General features: G+C 53.2%; 1 protein-coding gene and 5 non-coding genes across 6 annotated transcripts in view; 5 read left to right on the plus strand and 1 right to left on the minus strand.

Annotated features, from left to right (window-relative positions):
* Positions 1 to 394: 394 nt before the first annotated feature.
* On the plus strand, positions 395 to 466 carry trnaa-ugc (transfer RNA alanine (anticodon UGC)). The gene has a single exon. It is a non-coding gene; the product is annotated as a tRNA-Ala (tRNA).
* Positions 467 to 870: 404 nt separating this feature from the next.
* Positions 871 to 942, plus strand: trnaa-cgc (transfer RNA alanine (anticodon CGC)). The gene has a single exon. It is a non-coding gene; the product is annotated as a tRNA-Ala (tRNA).
* Positions 943 to 1,337: 395 nt separating this feature from the next.
* On the plus strand, positions 1,338 to 1,409 carry trnaa-ugc (transfer RNA alanine (anticodon UGC)). The gene has a single exon. It is a non-coding gene; the product is annotated as a tRNA-Ala (tRNA).
* A 404-nt stretch (positions 1,410 to 1,813) lies between these two features.
* Positions 1,814 to 1,885, plus strand: trnaa-cgc (transfer RNA alanine (anticodon CGC)). The gene has a single exon. It is a non-coding gene; the product is annotated as a tRNA-Ala (tRNA).
* A 168-nt stretch (positions 1,886 to 2,053) lies between these two features.
* On the plus strand, positions 2,054 to 2,125 carry trnaa-ugc (transfer RNA alanine (anticodon UGC)). Its single transcript has one exon. It is a non-coding gene; the product is annotated as a tRNA-Ala (tRNA).
* A 212-nt stretch (positions 2,126 to 2,337) lies between these two features.
* Positions 2,338 to 16,667, minus strand: part of sptbn5 (spectrin, beta, non-erythrocytic 5) — a 58,745-nt gene continuing 44,415 nt past the window's right edge. The window contains 15 exon segments of the mRNA XM_061218007.1: positions 2,338 to 2,901; positions 3,387 to 3,491; positions 3,567 to 3,673; positions 4,057 to 4,206; positions 5,012 to 5,103; positions 5,651 to 5,734; positions 6,119 to 6,184; positions 6,343 to 6,582; positions 6,715 to 7,260; positions 8,057 to 8,164; positions 9,231 to 9,407; positions 9,824 to 10,013; positions 14,468 to 14,685; positions 14,934 to 15,089; positions 15,867 to 16,043. Coding sequence (XP_061073991.1) covers positions 2,774 to 2,901; positions 3,387 to 3,491; positions 3,567 to 3,673; positions 4,057 to 4,206; positions 5,012 to 5,103; positions 5,651 to 5,734; positions 6,119 to 6,184; positions 6,343 to 6,582; positions 6,715 to 7,260; positions 8,057 to 8,164; positions 9,231 to 9,407; positions 9,824 to 10,013; positions 14,468 to 14,685; positions 14,934 to 15,089; positions 15,867 to 16,043 — 2,544 coding nt within the window. The 3' untranslated portion in view covers positions 2,338 to 2,773.

Raw genomic sequence — 16,667 nt, forward strand, 5'->3', positions numbered from 1 at the left:
TTGGGCAAACACATTTTCTGCAGCTCTTCAAACACCATGTTTGTTTGACTATTGTGCCAGAGCTGAGGTTCAGTGTTGGTTCTTGTAGACGATGTGTCTTGTGTTGTAAAATCAGCACCCTTTGAGAATCAGGTGAGGTGAGTTAACTGTGTAATCAACTTCTCCAATTGATTAAGTGCTCAACAAAGAAAACCTGAAACACCAAGTTTGTTTGTCCATTGAGCTGTTGGTTCATGTCGTGTGTGTGGGGTCATGTATGTAATGTGACTTGTGTTGTAGGGGATGTGGGGTCATGTGTGGGGGTGTGGGGGATGTGGGGTGGTGTGTGGGGGATGTGTTGGATGTGTGGTCGTGTGGGGGATGTGTGTGGGGTCGTGTTGGGACCATGCAGTCAGGGGATGTAGCTCAGTGGTAGAGCGCATGCTTTGCATGTATGAGGTCCTGGGTTCAATCCCCAGCATCTCCAACTCTTTAATTTGGGCAAACACATTTTCTGCAGCTCTTCAAACACCATGTTTGTTTGACTATTGTGCCAGAGCTGAGGTTCAGTGTTGGTTCTTGTAGACGATGTGTCTTGTGTTGTAAAATCAGCACCCTTTGTGAACCAGGTGAGGTGAGTTAACTGTGTAATCAACTTCTCCAATTGATTAAGTGCTCAACAAAGAAAACCTGAAACACCATGTTTGTTTGTCCATTGAGCTGTTGGTTCATGTCGTGTGTGTGGGGTCATGTACGTAATGTGACTTGTGTTGTAGGGGATGTGGGGTCATGTGTGGGGGTGTGGGGGGTGTGGGGGATGTGTGGGGATGTGGGTTGGATGTGTGGTCGTGTGGGGGATGTGTGTGGGGTCGTGTTGGGATCATGCAGTCAGGGGATGTAGCTCAGTGGTAGAGCGCATGCTTCGCATGTATGAGGTCCTGGGTTCAATCCCCAGCATCTCCAGCTCTTTAAATTGGGCAAACACATTTTCTGCAGCTCTTCAAACACCATGTTTGTTTGACTATTGTGCCAGAGCTGAGGTTCAGTGTTGGTTCTTGTAGACGATGTGTCTTGTGTTGTATAATCAGCACCCTTTGAGAATCAGGTGAGGTGAGTTAACTGTGTAATCAACTTCTCCAATTGATTAAGTGCTCAACAAAGAAAACCTGAAACACCAAGTTTGTTTGTCCATTGAGCTGTTGGTTCATGTCGTGTGTGTGGGGTCATGTATGTAATGTGACTTGTGTTGTAGGGGATGTGGGGTCATGTGTGGGGGTGTGGGGGATGTGTGGGGATGTGGGTTGGATGTGTGGTCGTGTGGGGGATGTGTGTGGGGTCGTGTTGGGCACATGCAGTCAGGGGATGTAGCTCAGTGGTAGAGCGCATGCTTTGCGTGTATGAGGTCCTGGGTTCAATCCCCAGCATTTCCAACTCTTTAATTTGGGCAAACACATTTTCTGCAGCTCTTCAAACACCATGTTTGTTTGACTATTGTGCCAGAGCTGAGGTTCAGTGTTGGTTCTTGTAGACGATGTGTCTTGTGTTGTATAATCAGCACCCTTTGAGAATCAGGTGAGGTGAGTTAACTGTGTAATCAACTTCTCCAATTGATTAAGTGCTCAACAAAGAAAACCTGAAACACCATGTTTGTTTGTCCATTGAGCTGTTGGTTCATGTCGTGTGTGTGGGGTCATGTACGTAATGTGACTTGTGTTGTAGGGGATGTGGGGTCATGTGTGGGGGTGTGGGGGGTGTGGGGGATGTGTGGGGATGTGGGTTGGATGTGTGGTCGTGTGGGGGATGTGTGTGGGGTCGTGTTGGGATCATGCAGTCAGGGGATGTAGCTCAGTGGTAGAGCGCATGCTTCGCATGTATGAGGTCCTGGGTTCAATCCCCAGCATCTCCAGCTCTTTAAATTGGGCAAACACATTTTCTGCAGCTCTTCAAACACCATGTTTGTTTGACTATTGTGCCAGAGCTGAGGTTCAGTGTTGGTTCTTTTCAGTGTGTTTGGGGGTCACGTACGGGATGTGACTCGTGTTGTAGGGGGTGGGGGAGGCACTGAACCATGTCAGAGGATGTAGCTCAGTGGTAGAGCGCATGCTTTGCATGTATGAGGTCCTGGGTTCGATCCCCGGTATCTCCAGAGCTGTATTCACGCATTACTCCTGAGTGGCTTTAGGCATATTGCACAAGATAAAGAGCATCGGGTATCTATAGCTCTCTATGGATTAATTTCAGTTAGATTATACACAGACAGGAAAGTATTTTGATTTTCATGCTGCAAAGTGCAGTAACATTAATTCTAACTTTTAAAACGATTTGACAACATCTGCAGAAGAACCAGAAGTGAAGCTGTTGGCAGAATGTTCAGATTTATTTAAAAAAGCACAGAATTTGCTCAAACAAACTATTAATTGAGGAATATCAATAAAAGAGAATTAAATGAATGGGGTGGATTTTCTTGTTGGAATCACATTCAATCTTGACAAAATAATTAAAAAAAACACTATAACAGGAACAATGATCACGTAAAAAATTCTGCTGCATAGAACATTCTTAAAGAAAATTGTTATCATAAAAAAGCATGATGGATGAATTCACTCTATCGCTCATATTAATCTTAGGCGTTATGTCATACTTGGATTGTCTCTCAGCCTGCACAGGCCTGTTTTTCAGCCTCTGAACCGGCCCGTTTCTGCTCCATGCATTTCCTGAGCTCGCTGTCCCACCGTTCACAAGAGTGCAGCAGCAGGACTTCCTGTTTCCTGTTGCAGTCCAGGCTCCGCCCCCCTCACATCTTGAAGAGCTTCTTAAACACGCTCTTGCTCTTTGGCTTCTCTTTGGCTCCGCCTTCCAGTGAGGAGTCGGGGGGAGCCGGGGGCAGGGCTGTGGGCGGCAGCATCCTCTGGGGGAGGGACTCTGAACAGCACATCAGAGCACAGCCAATAAGCACAGCCCTGTACTACAGCGAATCACAGCACTCAACAACTCATTGGCCGGAGGGGTAGCGGTGTTTGTTGTGATCGGTGTGTGAGCGTACCTGATTGGCCGGAGGGGTAGCGGTGTTTGTTGTAATGGGTGTGTGAGCGCACCTGATTGGCCGGAGGGGTAGCGGTGTTTGTTGTGATCGGTGTGTGAGCGCACCTGATTGGCCGGAGGGGTAGCGGTGTTTGTTGTGATGGGTGTGTGAGCGTACCTGATTGGCCGGAGGGGTAGCGGTGTTTGTTGTGATGGGTGTGTGAGCGTACCTGATTGGCCGGAGGGGTAGCGGTGTTTGTTGTGATGGGTGTGTGAGCGTACCTGATTGGCCGGAGGGGTAGCGGTGTTTGTTGTGATGGGTGTGTGAGCGTACCTGATTGGCCGGAGGGGTAGCGGTGTTTGTTGTGATCGGTGTGTGAGCGCACCTGATTGGCCGGAGGGGTAGCGGTGTTTGTTGTAATAGGTGTGTGGGGGTTTCGGGGGGGGCTCCCTGTCAGTCTTACTCCCCTCTGCACCTTCCTCCAGTCCTGCTGGAATTAGAGTGGCGTCATCATCACCAACATCATCATCATCGAGACCACCATCATGTTGTGTGAGACCCTCACCTGTCTCCAGGTGTGATTCGGCCCGGGAGGGGTCTGTGTGTGGGGCCTCAGTCTGAGACCTGCCTGCCCCACTCTCCCCTCCTCTCTGTCCTGCTGCTGCGCTCTCCCTGGAGTGTACAGAGAGAGTGAGGGCATGAAGCCACAAGCCTGTTAGCCTTCATGCAAATGATAGTGTAAGTGTTAGCATTAGCATTAGTGATTGGGTTAAGCTCTAGTGTTAGCATTAGTTAGCGCTTTGGGGTAGTGCTAGTGTTCGTAATAGCTACTGTTATCATTAGTTATTGTGTTAGCTCTAGTTAGCTCTTTGGGGTAGTGCTAGTGTTGGTGATCGCTAGTGCTAGCCTTAGTGATTGTGTTAGCTCTAGTGTTCGCATTAATGATTATGTTAGCTGTTTGGGGTATTGCTAGTGTTTGTGATAGCTAGTGCTAGCGTTAGTTCTAGTGTTTGCGTTAGTGATTGAGTGGGGAAGGTACAGAGAGGTGTGTGTACCTGTCAGCCTGGGGGGTGTGGCCTGGAGTGGGGCCATGGGCGGGGTCAGGGGTGGGGTCAGGAGAGGCTCCGCCCTGCAGCTTCTCCACCCACTGCTGCTGCAGCACGCGGCTCGGAGCCGCGAACAGGTACTGGCTCCCGTCTCCCAGACTGCAGGGCACAGACACAGGGAATGAGCTGGGCGGGGCCACGGCCACAGTACAGTAAATAGTTGGCATTTACATAGCGCCTTTATTCAAAGTGCTGTACAATTGATGCTTCTCATTCACCTATTCACACACCAACGGTGATTGTCTGCCATGCAAGGCACCAACCAATAGGTCTCAGTACATTACATTAATGGCATTTGGCAGACGCTCTTATCCAGAGCAACATACAGTTGATTAGACTAAGCAGGAGACAATCCTCCCCTGGAGCAATGCAGGGTTAAGGGCCTTGCTCAAGGGCCCAACGGCTGGGCGGATCTTATTGTGGCTACACCGGGATTAGAACCACCGACCTTGCCTGTCCCAGTCATTTACCTTAACCACTATGCTACAGGCCGCCCTATAGGCTAAGAACTACATCGACCAGAATGCCATGTTCTGGAAATGTAAGAACGTTTAAGTTTAGTGGTGATAGAAAAAAGAAAATGGCAGCACATATTTGTGTGATTAAGACAGCAAAGGCACAGGCGGTTTTGTGCAGGGGGGGGGGGGGGGCACAGGCGGTTTTGTGCAGGGGGGGGGGGGGGGCACAGGCGGTTTTGTGCAAAGGGGGGGGGGCACAGGCGGTTTTGTGCAGGGGGGGGGGGGGGGGCACAGGCGGTTTTGTGCAAAGGGGGGGGGCACAGGCGGTTTTGTGCAGGGGGGGGGGGGGGCACAGGCGGTTTTGTGCAAAGGGGGGGGGCACAGGCGGTTTTGTGCAGGGGGGGGGGGGGGGGGCACAGGCGGTTTTGTGCAGACGGGGGGCTCACATTAGTTTGAAGACGTGCTCCTTCCTCCTGTAGTGCGGGACCTCCCTGCACACCGAGCCCACCCTGCTGATGGGGGGCCAGCGAGACCCCCCCTGCTGGGGAGAGGGAGCGTTACTATGGGAACTGTACAGAAACACAATGCATGTGTGTGCATATCGGTGCATGTGTTGTATGAGTGTGTGAGTGTACGTGTGAGTGTGTGTGTGTGTGTGTGAGGGAGTGTGTGAGGGAGTGTGTGAGTGTGTGAGTGTGTGTGTGTGTGTGTGTGTGTGTGTGAGTGAGTGAGTGAGTGAGTGAGTGAGTGAGTGAGTGAGTGTGTGTGGGGGTGAGTGTGTGTGTGTGTGAGTGTGTGTGTGTTTCAGTGTGTGTGTGTGTGTGTGTGTGTGTGAGTGCGTGTGAGTGCGTGCGTGCGCGCACGTGCGTGCGTGTGTGAGCGTGTGTGAGTGTGTGTGTGTGTGTGTGCGTGTGTGTGTGCGTGTGAGTGTGTGTGTGAGTGTGTGTGTGTTTCAGTGTGTGTGTGTGTGTGTGTGTGTGTGAGTGCGTGCGTGCGTGCGCGCACGTGCGTGCGTGTGTGAGTGTGTGTGAGTGTGTGTGTGTGCGTGTGAGTGTGTGTGTGAGTGTGTGTGTGTTTTGTTGTACCTGTGCAGCTGCAGTCTGATCCTGGTACAGTCGGAGTGTTTCTTCCTCCAGAACTGCAAACACAGCCTCCCACGGATCCAAACCCTTTCAGACGAACACACACAGCCAAACACTATCTCACACAACACACTGGGGTTCATACTACCAGCAGCTGCTATAGTGCACCGTGTTTTTTTAAATTTTTTTTATTAATTTTGGACTTCAGATCTGATCTGTTGATGTTATATGTCTGTCTCTATGTGCTGTGCCCGTTTTTATGTAACGCCGCCAACAATGATTTTCTACCGAAAACCAATTTCCCCACGGGACAATAAAGTATCTACTACTACTACTACATATCATCTATGTAACACTGTAGCACCTTGTGTGTGAGTGTTCATATGTGTGTGTAGTGTGTGCATGTGTGTGTGCATGTGTGTGCAAGTGAGCATGCGTGCATGTGTGTGTGCATGTGTGTGTAGATCTTACTTTGCTCCCTCCTGGTTTAAGCTTAATCTCTAGGGTTCCATTCATCAGATGGGTATCTTCCACTTCCTGTCAGCCAGGAAACCGGAAAGCATGCAGTAAACCGACAGGAAGTAAACAGGAAGTACACAAGAAGTAAACAGGAAGTACACAAGAAGTAAACAGGAAGTACGTAGAAAACAGGATTGATAAATAGACCGTATTACGCCTCAGACAGGTGAGCTCACCTGGGGCACTGTGGGAGGCTCAGCGGGGGTCCTCTCTGAGTGGTCACTCTCTTTCTGCCGTGAGCGCACAGGAGGGGGTGGGAGGTCTCTGGAGGGGGGGGCAGGGGGTTCAGTGAGGGGGGGCCCAGTGCTGGGCGTGACTGGTGTTGCTGTGGGCAGGGCTGGAGGAGAGGAGGGGCGGGGCATGTCGGTTGGGGGCGTGGCCTCCTCAGATTCATCAGAGGAGCTGGAATCCACAGCCTGAAGCGCAGGTGAGGAGGGGGGGAGGGGGGGTGCAGGTGAGGAGGGGGGCAGGGGGGATGAAGGGGAGGAGGAGGGCGTGGAGCTATCCGCAGAGCTGTGGGCGGAGTGAGGAGCTTCCTTGGCTATGACGGGCAGGTTGGATGGTGTGGGGGCTTTGCAGGTTGGGGGTGTGGGGGTGGAGGCAGTGGGGGCTCTGCAGGTTGGGGGTGGGGAGGCAGGGGGAAGTAGGGGAGGTTTGGGCCGGATGCTGGGCTTCTCAGTGGGGGCAGAGGACAGCCTGAGAGAGTGCCTCTGTACAGGCTGGGCCCTGGGGCTGGGGACAGGGGCGGGGCTCTTGGAGATGGGGGCGGGGCTCTTGGAGATGACAGAGGCGTTGGGGGCGGGGCTCTTAGAGATGGGGGCGGGGCTCTTAGAGACGGGGGCGGGGCTGGGGGCCGGGCTCTTTGCAGCGGAGGATCTCATGGAGCGTCGGAGGGGGGAGATGATGATGTCGCTGCCGGCCCGGCGGGGGGCACTCTGGCTCAGGGAGAGGGCGGGGGGTTTGTGGGCGGGGGCGCGCGGCGTGGGGAGGGGTCGGACGAGGTCAGACGGTTTCCTCCTCAGGGAGGGCACCCTGGCAGTCCTGTCCCGGGACACACCCTCCTTCCCCTGCGGCTCCTGCAGCCGCTGCTCCGTCTGCAGGTACAGGTGGGAGTCACAGGCGCACACGCTCAGACACACACCACCCTAAAGGTGGGGTTCACTGGCACTCCCAATCAGTCCACATATCATCCCCTGGGTTACAATGACACTGCCATTCCCTTTACAAACAGACTGCAGTACAGACAGCACAGACAGACTACAGCACAGACAGACTGCAGCACAGACAGTCAGTAGCACAGACAGACTGTAGCACAAACAGACTGCAGTACAGATGGACTACAGCACAGACAGACTGCAGCACAGACAGTCAGTAGGACAGACAGACTGCAGTACAGACAGTCAGTAGGACAGACAGACTGCAGTACAGTCAGTAGCACAGACAAACTACAGAACAGACAGACAGACTGCAGCACAGAGTCAGTAGCACAGACAGACTGTAGTACAGACAGACTGCAGCACAGACAGTCAGTAGCACAGACAGACTACAGCACAGACAGACTGCAGCACAGACAGTAGCACAGACAGACTGTAGCACAAACAGACTGCAGTACAGACAGACTGCAGCACAGACAGTCAGTAGCACAGACAGACAAGCACAAACAGACTGCAGTACAGACGGACTACAGCACAGACAGACTGCAGCACAGACAGTCAGTAGGACAGACAGACTGCAGCACAGACAGTCAGACTACAGCACAGACAGACTGCAGCACAGACAGTCAGTAGCACAGACAGACTGTAGCACAAACAGACTGCAGTACAGACGGACTACAGCACAGACAGACTGCAGCACAGACAGTCAGTAGAACAGACCGACCGCAGCCCTTACCCGGGTCCTCCTCTCCTGCAGAGCGCTGAAACGCTCCTCCTGGGCCTGCAGTGTTGATTCCATGTCCTCCTGCCTCTTCATCAGCTCCAGCACATCCTGAACACAGTCCTGAACACAAACCACACCAACATCACCACCCTAACACAGTCCTACAGACCAACAACATCCTCAACACCAACATCACCACCCTAACACAGTCCTACAGACCAACAACATCCTCAACACCAACATCACCACCCTAACCCAGTCCTACAGACCAACAACATCCTCAACACCAACATCACCACCTTAACCCAGTCCTACAGACCAACAACATCCTCAACACCAACATCACCACCCTAACCCAGTCGTACAGACCAACAACATCCTCAACACCAACATCACCACCCTAACACAGTCCTACAGACCAACAACATCCTCAACACCAACATCACCACCCTAACCCAGTCCTACAGACCAACAACATCCTCAGCACCAACATCACCACCCTAACACAGTCCTACAGACCAACAACATTCTCAACACCAACATCACCACCCTAACACAGTCCTTCAGACAAATAACATTCTATATATTAATGGCCTTTATTTAATTTTGAAAAAGAATGTTTCTAAAAGGCTTTTTCTCTCAGATCATAAAATTAATCACTTAACTCACCCCGTACTCCCGGGTTACTCACCCCGTACTCCCGGGTTACTCACCCCATACTCCCGGGTTACTCACCCCGTACTCCCGGGTTACTCACCCCGTACTCCCGGGTTACTCACCCCGTACTCCCGGGTTACTCACCCCATACTCCCGGGTTACTCACCCCGTACTCCCGGGTTACTCACCCCGTACTCCCGGGTTACTCACCCCATACTCCCAGGTTACTCACCCCGTACTCCCGGGTTACTCACCCCATACTCCCGGGTTACTCACCTCGTACTCCCGGGTTACTCACCCCATACTCACCCCGTACTCCCGGGTTACTCACCCCGTACTCCCGGGTTACTCACCCCATACTCCCGGGTTACTCACCACATACTCACCCCGTACTCCCGGGTTACTCACCCCGTACTCCCGGGTTACTCACCCCGTACTCCCGGGTTACTCACCCCGTACTCCCGGGTTACTCACCCCATACTCACCCCGTACTCCCGGGTTACTCACCCCGTACTCCCGGGTTACTCACCCCGTACTCCTGGGAGCGCAGCGCAGCCTCGTGAGTGCTGAGCCAGCGCTCGGCCTCCTGGAGCTCCCGCTGCAGCCGCAGGGCCTCCAGGTCCTCCTGGTAGCGCAGCCTGCTCTCCTCCCAGCTCTGCTCCAGCCTCTGCCCCAGCGCCTGCAGCTCCTCCAGACGCTCCTCCACCTGCAGGGGGCAGCACTGCTCAGCAAGCGCCTCTGTCCCTGCCTCCAACAGGCTCCACCAGTCATTTACTCTAAACTTGAGCACATGATCCAGACCTGGATCAAATTCATAATAGATTTGGATTCAAAACCCTGCAGGCTGGTTTAGAGAATCGGTACAGCAGGTCCAGTGGTGAAGCTCCTGTCGTTATGGGTCATAATGGGGCATTACCCGTTTCAGGTAGAACCTGACAATTCACCGACTCAAGGACTGATATTTTTCCATATATGGAGATGGAAAAACATTGTTATATTTTGTATTTAATGTTTCACATTTTGACCAGTAGGTTGGTTCATTCGCTTCTTCAAATATTGGTCCTAAGATGGCATGACCGTGTCGTGGTCAGACTTGCACTGTGGCCCCCGGGGTTCCTGTACCTCCGGCCCCAGGAAGTTCCCTCCCTCGACCAGGCGGCGGCCTTCCTCTGTCACAGCCTGTGATTTGTCCAGCTGCCTGTCAATCTGCAGGCGGTACTCTTCGTGACGCGTGAGGAGCTGCTCCAGGTCCCCGCCCTCCCCGCCAAGCCCCTCCCCTCTGACCAGGGACAGGCTCTCCTTTAGCCACGCCCTGTGGAATGGGCAAAGACAGACACAGCCAATCAGCGCAGTTTGTTAGCGTGTCTAAGTTAGCGTTACCGGGACAGTCGTACCCTAGCTCTCGGGAGTCGGTGAGGTAGTGCAGTGTGTTAGCGCAGCGTTACCGGGACAGTCGTACCCTAGCTCTCGGGAGTCGGTGAGGTAGTGCAGTGTGTTAGCGCAGCGTTAGCGGGACAGTCGTACACTAGCTCTCGGGAGTCAGTGAGGTAGGTCTGCGCAGTGTTAGCGTGTCTATGTTAGCGTAGCGTTAGGTCGGTGGGGTAGGTCTATGCAGTGTGTTAGCGTAGCGTTAGCGGGACAGTCGTACACTAGCTCTCGGGAGTCGGTGAGGTAGGTCTGCGCAGTGTTAGCGTGTCTATGTTAGCGTAGCATTAGCAGGACAGTCGTACACTAGCTCTCGGGAGTGAGTGAGGTAGTGTAGTGTGTTAGCACAGCGTTAGCGCAGCGTTAGTGGGACAGTCGTACACTAGCTCTCGGGAGTGAGTGAGGTAGTGTAGTGTGTTAGCGCAGCATTAGCGGGACAGTCGTACACTAGCACTGGCTGGCAGGCCACAGCTTTTGTTGTAGGAGGAGCCAATACTTTGCACCCTGCTCAGGCTATTAGTACTGGTACACCTGAACTCACTTCAGTGTGCATTATTGTTCTGCAGTGGGTTGGTTGCATTTTCTGTATTCAGCGTCAGTGTTACTTAAGCAGTTGTGTAGCGCACCAGCGGCAGCGGTGTGCGGCAGCCTCGGCCACTTGCCTCGTCGTACAAAGTCGCAGGTGTACAAAGTCGAGGGTGTCTATCTACGGGTGTCCATCGAGGCTGTCCGAGAGCCTGATGTTTGATTTTGTTTTTGCTGCCTGCCCTCATTCCACTGTGTAGTACTCCTCTTGTCCTCCCTAGTTCCCTCCATGTGTTTCCTTCCCATCCCTGTCCTCTCTCCTCTCCCCAGGTCCCAGTCAGGTAGGAGGTTCGCCTCCCGCCAACATGGGCAGAATATCTCTAACCTCATCTTTCCTCCCAGATCGCCAGGTATTGATCTCTGTGTGGCTGGTGGCCTCTGGAACTGCCAGTCCGCCGTCCAGAAAGCAGACTTCATATCTGCCTATGCCTCCCACCTCAACCTTGACTTTCTTGCTTTAACTGAAACGTGGCTCTCACCTGAGAACACGGCCACCCCGGCTGCCCTTTCCTCTGCCTTCTCTTTTTCCCACACACCCAGATCCTCTGGCAGAGGAGGTGGCACAGGTCTCCTAATCTCATCCTCATGGAGATCTAGTGTCTTCTCCTCATCCCTCTCCTTCTCCTCTTTTGAATTTCATGCGGTTTCTGTTACTCTGCCGTGCAAACTGTTTGTTATTGTTGTTTATCGCCCCCCGGGTCCTCTGGGAAACTTTTTGGATGAGATGGACATCCTCCTCAGCTCCTCACCTGTCAATGACACCCCCCTGATCCTCCTGGGTGACTTCAACCTCAACTCAGAGTCCACCCAGTCTACTTTTCTCTCCCTCCTCTCTTCTTTTGACCTTACCCTCACTCTTTCCCCTCCCACCCACAAAGCAGGCAACCTTCTTGACCTCATCTTCACAAGGAGCTGCACAACAACCAACCTCTCTGTAACACCACTCCATGTATCTGACCACTCCTTCATCTCTTTCTCTCTTCCACTCTCCTCTAACACCCATCCATCTCTCCCACCATCCACTGTCACCTGTCGACGGAACCTACGCCACCTGTCTTCCTCCACCCTCTCATCTACAATCCTCTCCTCCCTACCATCTGCGGAGTCTTTCTCTCGACTGTCTACCGATGATGCGGCTACAACTCTCATGTCCTCCCTCTCATCTTCCTTTGACTCTCTGTGTCCCCTCACCACCAAACCAGCTCGGGCCTCCCCCCCCAGTCCTTGGCTTTCTGATGCTCTACGAGCTGTCCGAACCGAACTGCGGGCGGCGGAGAGAAAATGGAAAAGGTCCTGTCTCCCCAGTGATATAGCTTCCTTCCATGCCCTCTTATCATCTTTCCATTCCTCTGTCTCTCTAGCTAAATCTTCCTTCTTTCACTCGAAAATTAACGCGGCCGCCTCTAATCCCCGCAAACTGTTTTCAACTTTCTCCTCTCTTCTGGCCCCCCCTCCCCCCCCACCCCCCTCATCACTCACACCTGATGACTTTGTCTCCTTCTTTGAAAAGAAGGTCGATGCTATTCGCAATTCCTTCTCCCAACCCTCCACCCCTGCTGACCCTCCTACCCTCCCCAACTCCCTAACCTCCTTTTCTCCCCTCTCTGACGCCGACACACTGAAACTCCTTACTTCCCACCGCCCGACCACCTGTCCTCTTGACCCCATCCCCTCTCCCCTCCTACAGTCTATATCTGAGGACATTCTCCCTTTTCTCTCCTCTCTAATCAACACCTCCCTCTCTTCCGGCACCATGCCCTCTTCCCTGAAGAGGGCCAGAGTCACTCCCCTCCTCAAAAAACCTACTCTTGATCCCTCTGCCCTGAACAACTACCGGCCTGTCTCTCTTCTTCCCTTTCTCGCTAAAACCCTGGAACGGGCGGTCTGCTCCCAACTGTCCACTTATCTTCTCCACAACAATCTCCATGACCCCAACCAGTCTGGCTTCAAGAGTGGCCACTCCACTGAAACCGCCCTGCTCGCGGTCACTGAGGCACTCCACTCTGCTAAAGCAAAATCCCTCTCCTCTGTCCTCATCCTCCTCGACCTGTCAGCCGCCTTCGATACAGTCAACCATGAGATTCTGCTCTCATCGCTGTCTGGGATGGGTGTCACAGGTTCTGCACTCGCTTGGTTTTCCTCCTACCTCTCTGGTCGCTCCTAACAGGTGACTTGGAGGGGCGCACTCTCCGACCCTCAACCCCTACAAACTGGAGTCCCGCAGGGCTCGGTTCTTGGGCCTCTCCTCTTCTCGCTATACACCATGTCCCTTGGTTCTGTTATCTCTTCCCACGGCTTCTCTTATCACTCCTACGCTGATGACACCCAACTCTTCATTTCCTTCCCCCCCGACACCCAAATCACCACACAGATCTCTGCCTGCTTGGCTGATATCTCTGCGTGGATGACTTCCCATCACCTGAAGCTCAACCTTGCCAAAACTGAGCTTCTCTACATCCCTGCTAAGTCCTCTCCGTCAATCGACCTCTCACTGACTGTGGAGGACTTTGTAGTTTCCTCCTCCCGTACGGCAAAGAATCTTGGGGTGACTCTTGATAACTGCCTCTCCCTGGCTCCACAAGTATCCTCCACTGCCAGAACCTGCAGGTTCTTTCTGTATAATATACGCCGCATCCGTCATCTCCTGACGGAGAAAGCCACCCAGCTCCTAGTCCAGGCGCTCGTCATTTCCCGCCTGGATTACTGTAACTCCCTCCTAGCCGGTCTCCCAGCGTGCGCCATCAAGCCCCTCCAGCTGGTCCAGAATGCTGCAGCCCGCTTGATCACCAGTCAGCCCAGGTCGGCTCATGTCACCCCGCTTCTCATTGGCCTCCTATTGCCGCACGCATCCGATTCAAGGCCCTAGTGTTGGCATTTCAGGCTGCTAAGGGGACTGCCCCACCTTACATACAATCCCTGATCACTCCCTACTCCCCAGCTAGACCACTCCGGTCTGCCAGCTCTGGTCGCCTTACGGTTCCCTCTCTACGGGCACCTGGCGGTCGAGCTGCACGTTCACGCCTGTTTTCCGTTCTGGTTCCTCAGTGGTGGAATGACTTGCCTACCACTGTCAGGACAGCAGAATCCCTCCCCCTATTTCGACGCAGACTCAAAACACACCTCTTCAAACTCTACCTTAGTCCTCCCTCCTGATTTACCCCGCCCCCCCCTTCTGATACCCCTATCCCTGTCTAACCCCCCCCCCCCAAAAAAAAAAAAAAAAAAAAAAATATTTGCACTTATGATGACGACTATATGTTTAGAACAGCAGTCCAGGTGTATTTTCCTAGTTCTGGATGTGATGCTTTGACTTGTGGTAGAACCTATGCACTTGTAAGTCGCTTTGGATTAAAAGCGTCTGCCAAATGACTAAAATGTAAATGTAAATGTAAATGTAGCTCTCGGGAGTCGGTGAGGTAGGTCTATGCAGTGTGTTAGCGCAGCGTTAGCGGGACAGTCATACACTAGCTCTCGGGAGTCAGTGAGGTAGTGTAGTGTGTTAGCGCAGCGTTAGCGCTGCGTTAGCGGGACAGTCGTACACTAGCTCTCGGGAGTCGGTGAGGTAGTGTAGTGTGTTAGCGCAGCGTTAGCGCAGCATTAGCGGGACAGTCGTACACTAGCTCTCGGGAGTCAGTGAGGTAGTGTAGTGTGTTAGCGCTGCGTTAGCGGGACAGTCATACACTAGCTCTCGGGAGTCGGTGAGGTAGTGTAGTGTGTTAGCGCAGCGTTAGCGCAGCGTTAGCGGGACAGTCGTACACTAGCTCTCGGGAGTCGGTGAGGTAGGTCTGCGCAGTCTCGGCCTCGCTCAGCCTCTCGCTGCGCTGCTGCGCCTTCCTCCGCAGGCTGCTCCACCCCTCCTCCACCTCCTCCAGTCTGTCCGCCAGGCTCCGCTGCACCTGGGCGTGCCTGCGACCCAGAGCCCTGCCCTCCTCTCGGGTCTGCCCCAACTCCTCCCCGACCGCGGCCAGATCCCTCTGCAACAGCAGCAGCCAACCACCGGATTATACCCACACATATGGTACCTCTCCTCCAATCACATGCTTAAACCCTCACACATGATTCCCCTCCACCAATCACAGGCTCAAACCCGCTTTGCATCCATGAATTTAAAAGTACAGGCTCTCAAGACTAATTACTGTCGGGACTGTTTGGATGACTGTTTCACCATGAGAAGAGCCCCCAGCAGGACCTGTGGTACCTCCCCCGGCTGTGACCTGGTTACCTGCAGGGCCTGGTGTTGCCGTAGTAACGCCTGCACGCTCAGCAGGTCGTGTCCGTGGTCCTCGGAGTCCAGCGCTGCCTCCATCTCCGCCATCCTGCTCTTCAGCTCGTCCACGTCATGGTCAAACTGGTGCACCTCCCGCGCCGCCCGCAGACTCTGAGAGAGTACCACACCGTCACCATGACCACCCGCACACACACACACACACACACACACACCACACCGTCACCATGACCACCCGCACACACACACCACACCGTCACCATGACCACCCGCACACACACACACACACACACACCACACCGTCACCATGACCACTCGCACACACACACACACATACTCACACACCTGCACACACACACACACATCACACTGTCACCATGACCACCCGCACACACACATACTCACACACACACACACATACTCACACACCGTCACCATGACAACTATGACCACCCATACGCACACACACCACACCATCACCATGACCACCCGCACACACACACACACACACACCACACCGTCACCATGACCACCCGCACACACACATACTCACACACCGTCACCATGACAACTATGACCACCCATACGCACACACACCACACCATCACCATGACCACCCGCACACACACACCTAGACTGGGCTATGTGGTTATAAAATGGACAGATGGACACAGCATCACCATGACCATCCGCACACACACACCTAGACTGGGCTATGTGGTTATAAAATGGACAGATGGACACACCGTCACCATGACCACCCACACGCACACACACACACACACCACACCGTCACCATGACCACTCACACACACACACACACACACACACACACCTAGACTGGGCTATGTGGTTATAAAATGGACAGATGGACACACCATCACCACAGCAGTGACCCACACTTGCTGTAAATGCAGAGCGTTGCAGTACCTCTGCTCTCTTCTCCACGGCCTGCTGCAAATCCTCCCACAGTCTGTGGAGCTCCGCCTCTCGCCGCTGGCTCTCTGATGACCTCACTTCCTGCGCCAGCTGCAGAACGGTGCTGACCTTGCCCTGGCCCAGGCCTTGCAGCTCCAAGCGGAAGTCCTCAAACTTCTTCTGCAGAACCTGAAAATACCGCCACTACTGTTTCTGGAGCCGTTTTTAAAGCTGTGCTTTGAGCCAAATGGGCTCTTTGCCTCAGAATAACTTTGTTGAAACAAAGAATTAAAGGTGGCCTATATTATCTTTCACTACGTTGTTTTTCTTCCTCTATCAGCAGAACCTTGTGTAATTGTTGTGCTTATTTACTTTCACTTAGGTCAACTTGTAATATGTTGTGTCTTTGGTTGTTGTCAGTTGTTTCAGGGGTCATTATGGGAGGCTCAGGCAGTGTTTCAGGGGTCATTATGGGAGGCTCAGGCAGTGTTTCAGGGGTCATTATGGGAGGCTCAGGCAGTGTTTCAGGGGTCATTATGGGAGGCTCAGGCAGTGTTTCAGGGGTCATTATGGGAGGCTCAGGCAGTGTTTCAGGGGTCATTATGGGAGGCTCAGGCAGTGTTTCAGGGGTCATTATGGGAGGCTCAGGCAGAGTTTACCCCGACTCACCTGGAGTGAGTGGTAAACACATAAGGGATGGATGACTGGCTTTATGGTATGGTTTATGAAGTAGATGCTGGAATGAATGGTGTAGTCAAGTTATGTGTGTGTGTGTGTGTCTGCATGCACGTTTCTATAAGAGGGAGATGATTC

This window comes from Conger conger, chromosome 1 (assembly GCF_963514075.1).
Source record: "Conger conger chromosome 1, fConCon1.1, whole genome shotgun sequence".
Lineage (NCBI taxonomy): Eukaryota > Metazoa > Chordata > Actinopteri > Anguilliformes > Congridae > Conger > Conger conger.